Source organism: Alosa pseudoharengus, unplaced genomic scaffold, assembly GCF_046254945.1.
Source record: "Alosa pseudoharengus isolate Yale_2024_CS ecotype anadromous, Long Island Sound unplaced genomic scaffold, YU_APseudo_1.1 YU_APseudo_1.1_scf_5, whole genome shotgun sequence".
NCBI lineage: Eukaryota > Metazoa > Chordata > Actinopteri > Clupeiformes > Clupeidae > Alosa > Alosa pseudoharengus.
This window is the reverse complement of record NW_027468837.1, coordinates 35662175-35678064: the sequence shown is the minus strand read 5'-3', so window position 1 is coordinate 35678064 and position 15890 is coordinate 35662175. Positions and strand designations below refer to the sequence as shown.

Sequence of the window (15890 nt, the reverse complement as noted above, 5' to 3'; positions counted from 1 at the left end):
GGTCAGACCAGCGATGCAGCCTCAGTGGCCTGTGGCCTGTCCCACATGTGGAGAGCAGTGCAGTCAGGGCCTGGTGATCTGTTCTGAGGGTGAAGGAACTGCCATAAAGGTACAGGTGCCACCTTTCGCAGGCCCAGATGCAGGCTAATGCTTCACGCTCGCCCACTGAGTAACGCTGCTCTGTCGGATTGAGGGCCCGGGAGGCGAAGGCGATGGGCTTCTCCACGCCCTGCTGAGTCTGTGACAGCACCGCTCCCGTGGCTGCGGTCGATGCATCGCAGGTAACCAGGGTGGGGCTAGAGATGTCAAAGTGAGCCAGCACCGGGGCTGAGGTAAGTTGCACCTTGAGGGAACGCACAGCATCGATGGCATCGAGCCCATAAATAACCACGTCATCCAGGTATATGGCCACGCCCGGTATGCCAGCCAACACAGTGATGTTATAATTTTCCAATATTGTAATAAGTTGCAATAACTGGGGCCATGCAGAGACCTAAGTTGATGATCATTGTTTCTACCTTCTGTTATGGAGACCAAGCAATTGCTGTGTTTCAATATTTTTATTATTTGGGGCCAGGAATGAAACTGTTTAGGGAACCAGTTGTGTTTCTACCTCTTCTTATTAGGGGACAAGCTGTGATGCTGTACAGGCACCTAATTGGGGGCCAAGCTGCGAGGCAACCCATAGTGATTCTACGTTTTCTTATTATTATAACGAAACGCTCATTTGCCATTGAACCATACAGTAAAAAGTTGGAAATTTGGCACATTGATTCGGTACAGTAATATGATTAATTTCACTAAGTTTGTCAAGTGCCATTGCGCCACCAATGTGTCAAATTTTGCATTACATCTATTAGCGATTAACGTTTCAACCGTACACATTGAGGTATATTTGGAATCCTTGGATGAGGCAGAACTCAACGCAACCCATGACGTCAATATCCGCTATGTTGGACCTTCCGCCATATTGGATTTCATCAAAAACACTTACAAGTTTTCACAGGTCACAAAGTTTTTCCAATTTTCACGAATCTTGACGCAGATCATCGTCAGACCATGCCTCATAAACACATTGCTTTTTAGAGCCATATTCAAAACCCGTCGCCCGTCACAACCAAGCCAAATAGGAAGTGAAGTGATATCTCAGCAAGGCTTTCACGTATCAAAACCAAAGTTGGTACATTTGGTCAGGACCCAATAAGGAGGAGGCTCAATAAATTTGATGACTTTTGACCTATAGGTGGCGCTGTAATTTGTAATTATAACTATTGTAACAAACTGCACAGTTGGTTTTCAGAATGGTTTTTATTGGTTACGCACCAAAACACACAAACACATAATGCCGGGCCAGACCTGGCCCTTATGCTCCAGCACTAAACATCTATGTGAGGCTGTATCTACAACACACACTAGTTAGACCCGGTTATGAACACTGTAATCAACTATAAACATAAACACGACAGTCAGGACGCACAACATTGGTAACTTGCATGGTTAACATTAACATTCAACATAACACATCAACTGAACAGCATCATGGGAGCACAGTCATGAACAGCTAGGCTCAGATCATTACACAGCCCCCCGAGACTTAGTCCATGTCCCCTTGACTCAAGTCTTACCCTACGTCAGTCCATGAGCCTGGCTGGGACGCGACGCTGGCGTTGTGGGCGCCCCGCTGTCGCGGCGGTGACTTCCGGTGAAGGCTGCACGGTGACCGGTGTTAGAGCCACAGCTCCATTGTCACCAAGTTCCACAGAGTCAGTGTCAAAGTCTCCACGACCCTCAGCTGAGGCCAGGGGTCGATACGGGGCCAGTCGATCACGGTGGAGAGCCACAACTCTCCAATGCTTAATCAGTCTCACACGATAGACCACATCAGACAACTTCTCCGAGACATCGCACGGTCCGACCCACTGGCTAGTGAGTTTCGGGGAAATGCCTTTCTTTCTCTCCGGGCAGTACACCCAAACTTTATCGCCGGGCTGGAACTCCTGGCCGCGACAGCGCGTATCGTAAGCTCGCTTTTGACGTATTCCAGCTTCACTCATAGCCTGCCTGGCCAACTCGTGTACTCCTTTCAGTCTCTCGCGTAGCTTCTTGTAGTATTCCAGCCCTGGCTTACCTCCAATCTCCGCTTCCGGAGGCGAACCGAACACCAAGTCCACTGGCGTGCGTAGCTCTCGCCCGAACATCAGAGCTGCCGGTGTGCATTTTGTTGACTCTTGCACCGCTGTGCGATATGCCCAGAGTACTAGGGGCAAGTGTAAGTCCCAGTCCTTTTGTCGGCGGTCGGCCAATATGGCCAGCTGCACTGCTAGAGTCCGATTAAACCGTTCCACCAGCCCGTCGCTTTGCGGATGCAGAGGTGTCGTTCTCGTTTTCCGGATGCCCATGCACTGGCAAACCTCAGCAAACACCTCTGCCTCGAAATTCCGCCCTTGGTCGCTGTGGAGCTCTTCCGGTGCCCCGAACCGGCAGAACATCTCAGTGACCAGTCTGTCCGCTGTCGTGTGGGCGCTCTGATCTAGCACCGCATACGCCTCCTTAGTGAAATAGTCCATGGCCACGAGCACGTAGCGATTTCCCCGCTCTGTGACTGGCAGTGGGCCCATGACATCGACGGCTTCCCGCTCCATGGGAGCCCCGACTGCGTATTGCTGCAGCGGAGCGTGCAAGCGTCGCGTGGGGCCCTTCTTTGCTGTGCAGGCGTCACAGCAGTGAACATGCAGTTCAACGTCCAGCCTGCATCCCGGCCAATAGAAGTGGCCTCTCAGCCGACGAAGAGTCTTTGCAATGCCGAAATGAGCCGCCCCCACTGCCCCATGTACCTGTTCCAGTACACAGGCTCGTAATCCAGCAACCAGCAACTGGAAAATGTCAGATTGTCTATCGGGAGCTCGCCAGTGTCTATACAATAGTCATTGACGTGCTACTATTCCCGGCCACTGTGAATAAATCGCTTTGGTCTCTGGATCGAGTGCTGATACGTCAGTCCATGGCGGTCGCTGACCGGCTTCGATCCATGACCACACTTGGCCGAGCGTGGCGTCTTCTGATTGCGCCTTCTGGATCTCCTCCCTCGACATCACGTCCACCGGCGACTGCGCGTCCGTGGCCTCAGCTGCCGCTCTGCAGTGCTGCGTTGTGGCGTTGGGCTGCGGTGCGCTGTCTCCGGTCTCTCGATCACTGTAGCTGGTAGCGGAAGGTGGCGAGACGACCTCGGGGTGCTGCTGGCAAGCGTTGACTCTCGCTGGCGTGAAGCTGGCGAGCGGTGGCTCTCTTGATGGCGCGGCGCTGGCGAGCGTTGAGTCTCTCGCTGGCGTGCTGTTGGCAAGCGCTGACCCTCTCGTTGGAGCGACGCTGGCGAGCGTTGAAAACAGCGACTCTCTCTCTCTCTGCCAGCGGTGATGCAGCCTGTAGAGTCGAGTGGGCTCCGGTTGAGCCGCGGCCAGGCTCCTCTCCTCCCTCCGGTGGCAGTGTTGGCACTGGTCTGCTGCACACGGATGCCTGGACAGGGCGTCCGTGTTGCCGTGAAGGCGACGGTGTCGAATCTCCATGTCGTAGTCCTGGAGCACCTCCAACCAGCGAGCCAGCTGGCGAGATGGTGGAGCCAGTATCGATCAAGGCACGACACTGAGTCCCGTCTAGCGTACAGTCCACATAGAGTCCTCTTGTTTGGCCGAGCCGGCCCAGTCGTATGCAGTCCATAGCCAGGGAGGTAGTGAAACTTGAAGGTGGCATCCCTCCCGCCGTGCCACCCCCCTCTAGTTTGACTGGGGCGCGCGTGTGAGGGGTGCTAGGGCGGGACAGTACCTCGCGATGTGCCCCGGTTCGCCACACCGGTAGCATCAGTCTCCGCTGGCCGGCCTCTTCCACTCGCGTGGGTGGTGTTGTGGTGGCTGTGCTGTGGTCTGTCGCGTCGTCTCCAACTCCTCCCCGTCTTCCTCCATCGATGTCTGCCGTACGCAATGCCTCGACTCTGTTGTGTGAAAGATGTTTTCCACCCGTTCAGCCTCAGTGAGCGCCACGGCCAGCGAGCTGGGGGCGCTCAGGCGAAGGTGTTCTCTCAGCCGCTCTGGGTGGATGCCTCGCACAAACGCTTCCAGTGCCATTTCTTCATGTAGACTCTGGCTGTACGTTGGGTAGCCCCGCCGGGCATACAGCTGCAGGTCAGCCGCGAACTTGCCCAGTCTCTCGCCCTTGTGGCGCCATCTGGAAGCGAGTTGTTCTCGAGCATCGCTGGTGAAGATCCTCTGGCCGAATCGTCGTTGCAGAGCGGCCTCGATTGCAGTCCAGGTTGCTTGCTCTGCCAGTGGCAGGTCTTCTAATACTTGTAGCGCTTCCCCCTCCAGGGCCAACGCCACCTGTACGCCCGTTCTCTCCGCCGACCAGCCATTCAGCTCGGCTGCCAGCCGGACCTGCACCATGTATGTCGCCAGTGGCCTCTCACCATTGTAGCGGGGCAATTTGGCGTTGGAGCGCCCTTCTGCCGCCGTCGCACCGGGGACCAGCCGATTTCCATCGCTCCCGTGTGGAGCGGGTTCCAGTGGCGGGATGCTGCCATCAGCCTGGTTCGTCTCCTCCTGTGGCCGGGGGCGGGTTTCTTCGTTACGGTCACACTACAGACTGGCTCCGTCTGCTGGGCCCAGCAGGTGGCCATGGGCGAGCGTACTGTCGAAGAGCCGTCTTGGCAGGAAACTCATCATCGCCGGGGTATCTGTCGCAGCTTTCTCCTCCCGTCCAGTAGGGGTCGGCATCCCACTTCTGACACCAATGTAACAAACTGCACAGTTGTCTCAGAATGGTTTTTATTGGTTACGCACCAAAACACACGAACACATAATGCCGGGCCAGACCTGGCCCTTATGCTCCAGCACTAAACATCTATGTGAGGCTGTGTCTACAACACACACTAGTTAGACCCGGTTATGAACACTGTAATCAACTATAAACATAAACACGACAGTCAGGACGCACAACATTGGTAACTTGCATGGTTAACATTAACATTCAACATAACACATCAACCCAGCATCATGGGAGCACAGTCATGAACAGCTAGGCTCAGATCATTACACTATAATGTTTGTCCGATTTTCACGAAACTTGACACAGATGATCAGACCATGCCTCACATACGCATTGCATTTTGGGGCCATATTCAAAACCAGTCGCCCGTCACGACCAACCAAAAGCCGCCAAACAGGAAGTGGCCTCATAATTCAGCAAGACTTTGACATATAGAAACCAAAGTTGGTACATGGGGTCAGGATCCAATAAAGAAGAGGCTCAATATATCTGGTGACTTTTGACCACTATGGGGGCGCTATAATCACAGTAAATGAGTTCATATCTCGCCAATGCTTTCACATATCAAAACCAAACTTGGTTCATGGACTCGGGACCACATCCAGAAGACGCTCAATATATTTAGTGACCTTTGACCACTAGGGGCGCTATAAATATCAACACTTTCTCGTATCGATACCAAACGTAGTATGTGGACTCGTGACTACAACCTGAGGATGCACAATCATGGTGATGTTTGAGGTATTCGTATGTGTGGGGGGCTATTGGGGTATGTGGGGGAGAAGGTTTATCTGTGTATATGTGTGTGGTGGGGTTTGTGGGAGGTTAATTGGGTGTGTGTATAATGTAGCAACATTGTGTTGTCATGACAACTCCTGCTCAACTGCTTGGCCCCCTCATTGCTGCTTGCAGCTATATTTGTGATTACTTTTTCTTATTGGCGGCAGCCAAGCTGAGTAGGAACCCATTGTGTGTCTTCCTTTTCATATATTAGTCTTAGGCCTACTTAATCTTATATGCATCTTCTTTCTTCTTCTGTCATTGGAGTCTATAACAGCCTATAAAACAACTTGATAAAAATGTTCTGAAATTTAGCACACCTAGACATACCAGGATTTCTTCCATCAAGTGTGTGCACCTTGAAATGGACGATTTAATATCAGATTTTAAGTTTTTCACACCACAGATTTTGACCAGTTATCACAGTATTGACTACAGATCATCACACAAGTCCATCTATCTATAGATGCATTATAGATTTAAAAAATCAGTAGCAGTAAGTGAAATTATATTTCAGAACGTGTTTAAATAAAATATAACAGTTCATAATTGCTGCCAGTCCCACTTGGGCCAAACTGCCAAACAGGTAATGATGGGCTAATCTTCAGCCTTTTCAGCATCTTGGTGCTTATTGTCCTCACATTTCCATGGCAACTATGCCCTGCTGGGCTGCCTCGTCATTGCTGCCTGCACTAGTCTGGCACTCAAATATCCAACACTAAATTGAGTGAAATCCAAATGTAGACATTAAGTGGTGAAGATGGTGCCAAATATTAGTACTATTTGCAATGGGGTTCTATAGAATTTAATGGCAGAAGATAGAAGATGCGTAAGAAGAAGAAAAGGCGGAAAAGAAAAGGTATCAACTTCCCCATCTGGCCCCCAATAACTAAATGTGAGATACTATGGGTGCCTACACAACTTCTGTACATGGCCCTCGTAAGAAAAGATAGACACACAATGGATGTCTACATAGCTTGGCCCCCAACTGTTGGTGGGATGCTACCAGAACCTTGACCAGTTATTACAGTATTGGGAAATTATTACATTATTGGGTTCTGAAACAAACATTTATTATAGTATTGGGAAGTAGAAGAAGAGATTTTCATTAGGCCACATTATTGGGAGTTGTTTACATTATTAGGATATTCTTAAGTTCTACCGACCCATCTCTCCCTCTCTTCTTTTTTTAAGGATTTCTGACATGCATTTTCTGATAAAGGCCAGTAGATGGAAGCACTAATGTGTACAGATGATTCCATAGTGGTGCCAAAGTCACTCAACAGGTCAGGGGCGCGTTTCCCAAAACCATAGTTGCTAACCTGTATTTTCTAAATATATAGCTAAAATCAAAGCATATGGGATATATGCTTACAAAATAACCAGTTACCAAAAAAACAAAACATGATTTGGTGTATAAATAATATAAAAATAGGTCAATATGAATACATTCTCTGCAATAAAAGTGGCTAAAATATTATTTAGTAAAAACTGCAGAAACCACAGAAATTCATTCGTATAGTCATTTTTTCAAAAAATAACCCCAGAAATATGAAATCAAATATGTAGTAAAGCTGTTTAATTTAATTGAATTCAAATAGATATTTGAGGTGGGAACCCCTGGTAGATTTAACATGGACTGACTCATATGCATGCATCTGGTAATCTGGTCAGCCAATATATGAAATATTGAATGTTTGACATTTTGTGCATGTTGTACACTCACAGAGACAGCTATAAGATAATCAAATATACATTTAAACAAATAGACACATTACTGCACATAAAACAGTACACTACACACAAAACAGTTGTTCAAGCTATGAAGCCATGTGAGGAAGGCAGCCATTAATCAGTAACCATGGTGACAACTGCTTCGTGTTTGATTGAGCTGCATAGGTGTCCAATAGTTTGGTTCTGCACCTACAGGCCCCATACCCTCCCTTTGGACAAAGAGTGCCCCCCACCCAACTTCATGGTGACATTCTGCCATGAGACTGAATATTCAGTCCATACTCAACAAGGTCTTAATCTAGATTAAGACTCTGTTGACTGTGTTATTTTTCCTAAAGGCTCAGTCAGTGTGCACCAATGTTTATAAACACAGGATTGGTCAATAAGCCTTTGGCCTATGCAGTCAATGTGGGTATGTGGGTGGTCCAAGACCAGAAAGTAATTCTGTAAGTAATTGATCCAAGAAATGAAATGAAACATTATATCACCGATTTACTCAAGCAGTGCATTTTATGTAAATAATAAATACAAAAGTAAACAAAAAAAGCAAAGGTATCAAAATAACTAGGGCAATGTTGTTAGTTTAGTAGTCTATACATAAGGAGTGTTTTTAAAATGTAGAGGTATGTGGATGATATTACTATCTTCCATTCATTATTTTATTAATGTTCAATTGTTAATAGAGGTAAATGCACATATAGCGTTTAACACTTGCTGCCAGGATTAGCCTGTAGGATTAATAAGAGCATGTTGTGTAATAAAAAATTTTTTATTCACCTTTAATGAAAATGACACAGTAATTAATTGCCATTAATTGAAAGGTTCAGATGAAGGGATTGGACTGTGAGCACAGGTTTTTGATGTTTTAACTTCTCAGTGAGTACTTCTATTCTATGGCTTTTTCCTACTTGTGTCACAGGTCTATGAGATGGGATCAATCAGTGTTGCCTGTGGACAATTAGACACAGCGGAACATTAAAGTGTGAGCCAGAAACCCTCTCCTGACACACTATAACTACTCAATTTACGTTTGGATTGTTGGTTTTTTCTCTCTGAACTTTGAATAGAAACCAGCTGTAACATCTGGTCTTTAATGTGTCACTGTGTTTCTGTGAATTCTGTACGCGCCACGGCCAGGTTTATTGGCCATGTTGAACGAAGCTTGACCCATGCTTAGTGCCTCCTCATTACCAGACCTCCGGTTCCGAGCAGGTTTTCTGGAAGGAATGAGACAGTTTTCAATCTAAACATTAACCGAGGGTCCGTTAGTTCAGCCTAAGACCTCACTTCTATCTTCCCATGCTTATCTAAAATTGAATGTAAGTGTGTTGAATGATCCACTGTCTTGGATGAAGAGCCATTAAACTAATTTAATTACACAGCAAAATTGTGTTGATCAATGCGTCTAAATGCTTTAGTTCATGCATAAGACACTTTGCACATTAAGCGGCTTTGCCATTTGCCACGTAAAAAAAAAAAAAAAGAAAACTGTCCAAAATATCAAAAAACTGTCTCCGCTGAGAACCTTGGCAACTATGCCAAGGCAACTATAACCAATATATTATTGTATATAATCAATAACTCAACTGCGCTTTAAATAGCTCAATTTACTGAAATTTACCTTTGGCATGTTCATAAATACATTGGTAGAAAACTTGCTAACTGATTAACAAAAGAAGCAGTACACAGACACTTATGTGGGCTTTCCTTACTATTCTGTTCTTATGCGGAAATCATGGCCTCCTACACTCTAGCCAAATTCACGCAACAACAACAAAATTGCAATGGATTTTGCTACAGGCATTTTCAGATCTGTGGAGGTCCATCGACTCGAGGAGATACTATTATTTAAGGGATGCTGCTTTAAAGTGTTTCCCCCCACAGTGCCAAGAGAGCACAGCAGCGGCTAGCGTTGATATCAGAGGGAGCCAGGAAGCCATAGCTGGGGGCTTCATACACTCTGTCATTTTTTTACAACAAATAGTTTGCCTCACTCATGGGGTGGACACACAAAATAAAGGAAAAACATCAAGAATGTGTATATATCATTTTCATAACAGTTTGGACTGTTATAAACAGTTCAAAACATCCTTCAAGCTCACACCAAGAGGTACTGAATAATAATATACTTCGCTCTGTATCACTAATTAAAGGAATATGTACATTTATGGACATTATGAATTGACAAATAGTTATAAATGCAAACAAATGGTGGTCAGCACACCTCATTTCAGCTGCCAATCCACTTTTGGAATTTTCCTCAGCATCATAATTTGGAATTTCATTTCTGGGGGAAGGAATGTCTACTAAAACATATGGATGTGTGTGTGACATGTATATGAGAGGACAATCATCTTGACTGTGTGGGTTAGATCTACAGAATATCCAGCTTTCTCTCCTGTACATTTCATGACACCTTCATTTGTGGTATTTATCAACCACTTCAGGCTAAAAGTATTGAGGAATTTGTGATGTATTTCAGATAACATAATACATAATCACATAATTTAGTTCAATCTATTATAATTAACAAACAATTGAATTAAATAACATTTTCCAAAACTATTTTAGTTAGGATCATGCAAAAACAGTTAACTGTATTAATGATTTAGTAATAGATTGCCCATACGATCTCAGTGCTTTAGTGTACTGTATGTGACATAAAACATGGCTGCCATGTTATAGCTTACTCATGGTTAAACCTACTCTAAACCAACCAAATCCTGCAAGTTTATCACATGACAGGACATTCCTTTCACATACTTCACAATGTCTATTTCCATATGGAACATAGTGTCTTGCATATGGATTCTTATGAATAGTGCTTTGTTGATTAAAACACTGCAATGAAATTGATAATAAATAAAAAATATAATAAATCTAGTTTTGTGCAGGGGAAATAAAGTCTCTGTTATCATGTGCAATTCTTTTTTCTTAAATAAAAAAAAGCCTTTTTATATCTTGATCAGTCATTAACTGTCGATCCGTCAGAAGTCCACGTAATCCATCACTCCAATTGATTCCAAGCAGGCATTCCACTTGTATCTATACTGCAGAGCCACTCAGTCTGTTTCTGTCGAAAAGCACACGCGTTTCTGTGCTGTTGAGTTTGGTTCAGCAGCCTGGGTAACCCATGCGACAGTAGCAGACGGTCTTGAAGATGCGACAGTGGCACTGGGCGCAGTACTCGCAGCAGACGGCGTTGGGCGTCTTGCAGCTGCCCCATAAGGGCACACAGTTGGCCGGGGGAGTGGGCCGTTTGCTCTTGGGGCTGAACTTGTTCTGCTCAGAGGAAGACACCGTGTCTGAGGTTTGTCCAGCAAAAAAAATTCCGAAGTCGCATATGCTTTCAAGGATGTATGCTATAGGGTAAGGTACATCTCATCTTTAAAAATGGAGGTAAAATGGAATTCTATATAGACTACTGATATAATCAACTGTCAAGTGCAAATAAATGACTATTGGACATACAGCCAAGACAACAAGCAATTTTTGATGTATTTCAGATGCCACAGCATTTAAATCCACCTATTATAATCACAGAATACTTAAATGACATTGTCCAAAAGCCTGCAGAAATTAATTATTTAGGAGTTATCTATACACACTCAAAAGTACCAGTGTGATAATATATATGATCATATAAAGTCAAACCTACCCTAACCCAACCAAATCCTGTAAGTTTATCACATGACATGTTCCATTCACAATCTTTACAACCTCTATTTCCATGGGACATAGTACATCTTGGATGGATTCTTACAAATTATGCTTTGTTAATTAGAATAATAGTGAAATATAATTTTTCAAATACAAATGTAAGGTTGGATTTTTTACAGGCTGCTGATATAATCAAACTGTTGAATAATAATATATTTATATGCTTAAAAATACATAATAAAATGTATGTCAAGTATTCAAGTATCTAGTATCTTTGTACTTAGTGGCCTACAGCATCTGTAAAATTACTGACAATCTGCTAAACAACATGAGAATGTAAGTACAGTGTAAATTACCTTCTTTTGTCTCTTCTCTGTTTTTGTTTTGTTTTTCTTTGCATTTTTGGGTAATTCTGAAAAAGACAGACACATGTTTTCAGAACATCCTTAGTGTGTGGACTGGCCTTAAGAAAGCAGCACTGGGCACGCTTACAAGCAGGCACACGCCTAATACGAAGAATATGAGCGTTGACCCGATAGGTCGCTCTGAGCTCACTAATAAGAAAAACTCGTCTCTGAGTGCATACTCCCCTCTTCCTGTGTATGCACGGTAAAGCTACAGCGTCTGATTCAGTCGCTACAAACGAAAGGGTTACACTGGATCAATGCTGTACTTTTTTGCTCAACCCAACCACACAGCAGTGTATGTCTATTTTTTTTTGTGACAAATTAAGCGTATCTGTGAAAATAATAAAATATGGAGCCGCGGCTGGAATTTGAATGGACATTAGCCAGGATTACCAACGATGAGGACTGGGGGAGTGTGGGGTTGAGTGTGCTCCTGCAGGGCGTCCATGGGAGACTCGTTGGTGTTTCTGACCCGTTCCTCCAGCAGCATGTGTGCGTACACCACCACACAACCCGTCGAGCTCAGGACCAGGCAGCACAGCAGAAATCTGGAGTCCATTTTAACAGAATCTGTGGGGCAGATGGAGAATTATTACAATGATTACTATATATGTGAAATATAAATGTCACAAACGACTCAGTTTGAAATTGTGCATGTTTGAAAATACAAGACTTAACTAAAGGCAGATTTAAAAAGAGGTAGGTGGCAGGAAATGGTTGCTGGTGATTTTTTGACGGGGGATTTCGAAATCCACACTTTGCTTATGTTTTGTTCCACACATCTTAATATTTTCATATATACTTATGATGTGAATTATGACAGAGGCAGATTCTTCCCACATGTGTTGTGCTTTAGCGAAATAGGTATTTTGAAAACAAGAGACAATTTATTTGAAAATGTTAAAGCTATATTTTGAAAATATAGTAGACTATTCCCTATGATCACCACCTTGCTAAACCCATATTTTTTTGTGTTTATGTGGTTTTATCATTTAGAAAAAGTTTTCTTTTACATCTATGTAACAGTTTGGAAATAATCTGTTGATGATTACATTTTCCAAATTCTTAACAGATATGATTTAAACATTTGTTTTGTATATGAGCAATCACAGCAGCAGTTTTATAAAAGAAAATCTATTAAAACTTTTCACATTAATCAGTGCATATTGTGAGATAGTGTCATTTTGTAGTCTATACATTTCCTTAGATTTTTCCAGTTTCAAATTATCAGAATAAAAGAATTCAGTTTAAGATAATAAAAAGAAACGCATAAGGCCAGAACAAAAAACAAATGTTTGAAAACATTTTCTCAGATTGAAAACATAACATTAAAGCTTTGGAAATTGGGAATATAATGAAAATAATATGAAAAAACAGCAGACATATTTATATTCGACTGATTTCACATATATTTGACACACAACCATTAATCACAGTAATATACCAAATGGATAAACTTTCATGCAAATGTAAATCCAGTATTTTACAGGTTTTGTATCTTAACTAACAGCAATTAATAATACATGTATACCACTAGACATGAACTTTCTTAGCACAAACTGAAAAGCAAGCATCAAGATAGATATTTCTTGCAGGTACCTGTGGCACAGATGACAAGCCAGTTCCTCGACTGTTTTCTCCCCAGTGTTATAATCAGATGCTCCCAACACTGAAAGGAGACAAAAATGTCAAAGAGACAATATAACCCAGTGATTCGAGACAAGAATCAGGTTCATCAGAATGGGCGGAGAGAGAAAAAAAATGTCGGGTTGTTTCGAGAAGAACAGATTTTCATCTCTCTCCAGACTCCCAGCCTGAAAAGGAGTCCTGCAAATTTGGAGGAGAGATACTGAGTTTGTTTAACAAGGGGGCAGATACAGGATTGCTCAAACTCTGGTCTGGTATAGGAGCTGATTAAAGGCTTCTTTTATGGCGACTTTTATAAGGCCCTACAGAAGAAATGCTTATCTGAAAAGTTTTCAAATTAATCTGACTCTGAAATACAGCTTTGACATTTACTGCAAACAAGGTCTTTCCTGCAAACTTCTCTCTACCGTTGCCATAAGAAGACATCTCAAAATAGTATTTTAGGCGTCATTTCACTACCTTTTCTTCTATCTTGCTCAATACGAGATAGCCATAGATGCTATATTGATGTATACTACAAACAAGAAGGTTTTCTGGTGAGATCAGAACTATGATGACACTATGATTATATATTTAAAAAAAAAAGCAATTTACAACGAAGGAAAGGAAAAGGTGTTGATTTGAAGGAAGTCCTTTGAACTCCCACGTGATTAATTAATAGTTGTCAACCACTAAATTATTCACCAAGTATTTTGGCAATCGATTGATCAGTTTGAGTAATTTTTAAGGGAAATTCAGCTTTTTAAATTTGAATATGTTCTGGTTTATACCTACTGCTCTGACAGAATGGAATATGTTTGGTGTGTAGACATTTGAGGGCTCTTGGGCTTTACAAAACACAAATTTCACAATTTCCTGACATTTAGACCAAACAACTGATCTATTAATCAAGAAAATACAGATTATGATTATAATTATTAACAGCAGCCTGAGCATGGACACACGCCATCAATGTGCAAATCCACTCATGGTTAAACTTGGGATCTTGCTCATGTTATCAAACCATGATTTTGTCCAAGTTATCGAATTTGCTTAAGGTCATGTGTGGCAGAATTTGCATGCTGTTAGCCACATTGTCCATCAATAAAATAAGGGGTCTCTATTGTTGATTTTGATATGTGTTTCCCTTTGAGGCAATAAAAACGTATAACAGCTTATCCAGCTATAAAGCAGAGATGAAAGGAGAAAAAAAAGGGTGAAGAAATGACCAATGATTGCGACTTTGTTGAATGATTCATCAAGATTCATGATGAGGCAATGCGTACTCTGTAAGAACCAAGAGTAAGGGCGTGTGAACTTCCAACTAATTTGGATGGCCATTGCATCCCATGGGTTGTTACAGTTACGTCCCATCATGTTTCATATGATTTATTCTCTCCATCAGCCAGCCTTTCATCACTCAGAGCCAAACCACAGCCCTGATCTCTGAACCAAAGCAGGGTCTGCCCTCTTTGCTAGTACTCGGATAGGAGACTGCCTCGGAATGCTAGGGTCTGTAAGCTTTTTTCCAAAAATAGATGAAGATCCCAAGTTGACAGAACTCTTGTCAAAACTTGAAAGCCTTTGTAAAGTCCAAAATAGTAGCTAGTTTGAGAAAACTCTCCAAAAGTCTTGCACCTGATCTGATCACAAGTGAACAAACTCAGGACTGACATTGTTTATCCGAAGACTTTTACAAGTAACTTGTCTGTGCCTTGACTACAAACTGCTTTTGTCTGAGGTTTGAACACAAAGTTTATAGCAGTGCTTGAAGAAAAAGTAACTCATGTCCATGTGTCCATTTAAATCCAATAATAATAATAAAAAAAACATTTGTAACCTCTTGGAACATTAATCATCATTGTTATGGTATATATCATGAATACCAGGCCAGGTCCGTATCTGTCATTAATAGTGTAAAAATCCTCAGGATATGAGCAACGCTGTATATTTCATGTGATGCCAGTTGTATTATAACATGAATATGGATTTGTGTCATGGGCGGATTAAGAGACATGTAAAACTCCTCCCCAGGCTGGGCAGTGGGCAGGTATTGATCACCAATCACTAATTATGCATATACAGCATTACTTATACAGCCATTTATGCATCACTTGATGCAGGCACTGTTTTTGAGCTGATACCACCTACTCTATATGGGCAACCTTGGTAAGCAGGGCTATCATTCTTTTGATCTTACTCAGTAGATGAGGGCACCAGACAGTACTTGACAAGTACCCTAGCAAAGCTCTGGAAAAATCTTGAATGTTCTCGCTCCTGAGGAATGGGATATGGTTTTAAAAAGACACATGGATGAGATTAGACGGGGGTGGGGGGTTGGGGGGGTCATGAGAGATGTGAAGCTGTCCTACGTTAGTGGGTGTTGCATGGCACATGGCCTATCTCCACCATAGGATGAGCGCAAAGAGCAGAGCTTTGATGTAAGCACACCCCACGCTGGGAGTTGACGGGGCCCAAGACAAATTGCTTCATGCTGTGAAGGAAAAAAAATTTAACCTGAACGACTGAAGACCCTTCCCCTTATTTTTGTAATCTTTCTCATTTGCTTCTATTCAGCAACTCATAAAATTGGGAATGTGTGTGTCTGGGAGTGAGTTTTTGTTTGGTTTCTAAGAAGGTCACACACAACTCAGCGATGTTCAATATCACTTAATAATCATCTCAAATAAATTTGTAATTCTAGGATAACACTGATAACATAGAGATATTGATTTTACAGTCTAGTATAAGTATAAGTATATATACTCTTTTGATCCTGTGAGGGAAATTTGGTCTATGCATTTATCCCAATCCGTGAATTAGTGAAACACACTCAGCACACAGTGTACACACAGTGAGATGAAGCAC

The 15890-nt window shown here is 43.0% G+C and overlaps 1 protein-coding gene across 1 annotated transcript; it reads right to left on the bottom strand.

Annotated features, from left to right (window-relative positions):
- Window positions 1–10443: 10443 nt before the first annotated feature.
- On the bottom strand, window positions 10444–11955 carry asip1 (agouti signaling protein 1). The gene is made up of 3 exons (XM_076268760.1): window positions 11790–11955; window positions 11346–11401; window positions 10444–10611 (listed from the first exon to the last, which is right to left on the bottom strand). The coding sequence occupies exons 1-3, from the start codon at window positions 11953–11955 to the stop codon at window positions 10444–10446; spliced, it is 390 nt and encodes a 129-aa protein (XP_076124875.1).
- Window positions 11956–15890: the final 3935 nt, after the last annotated feature.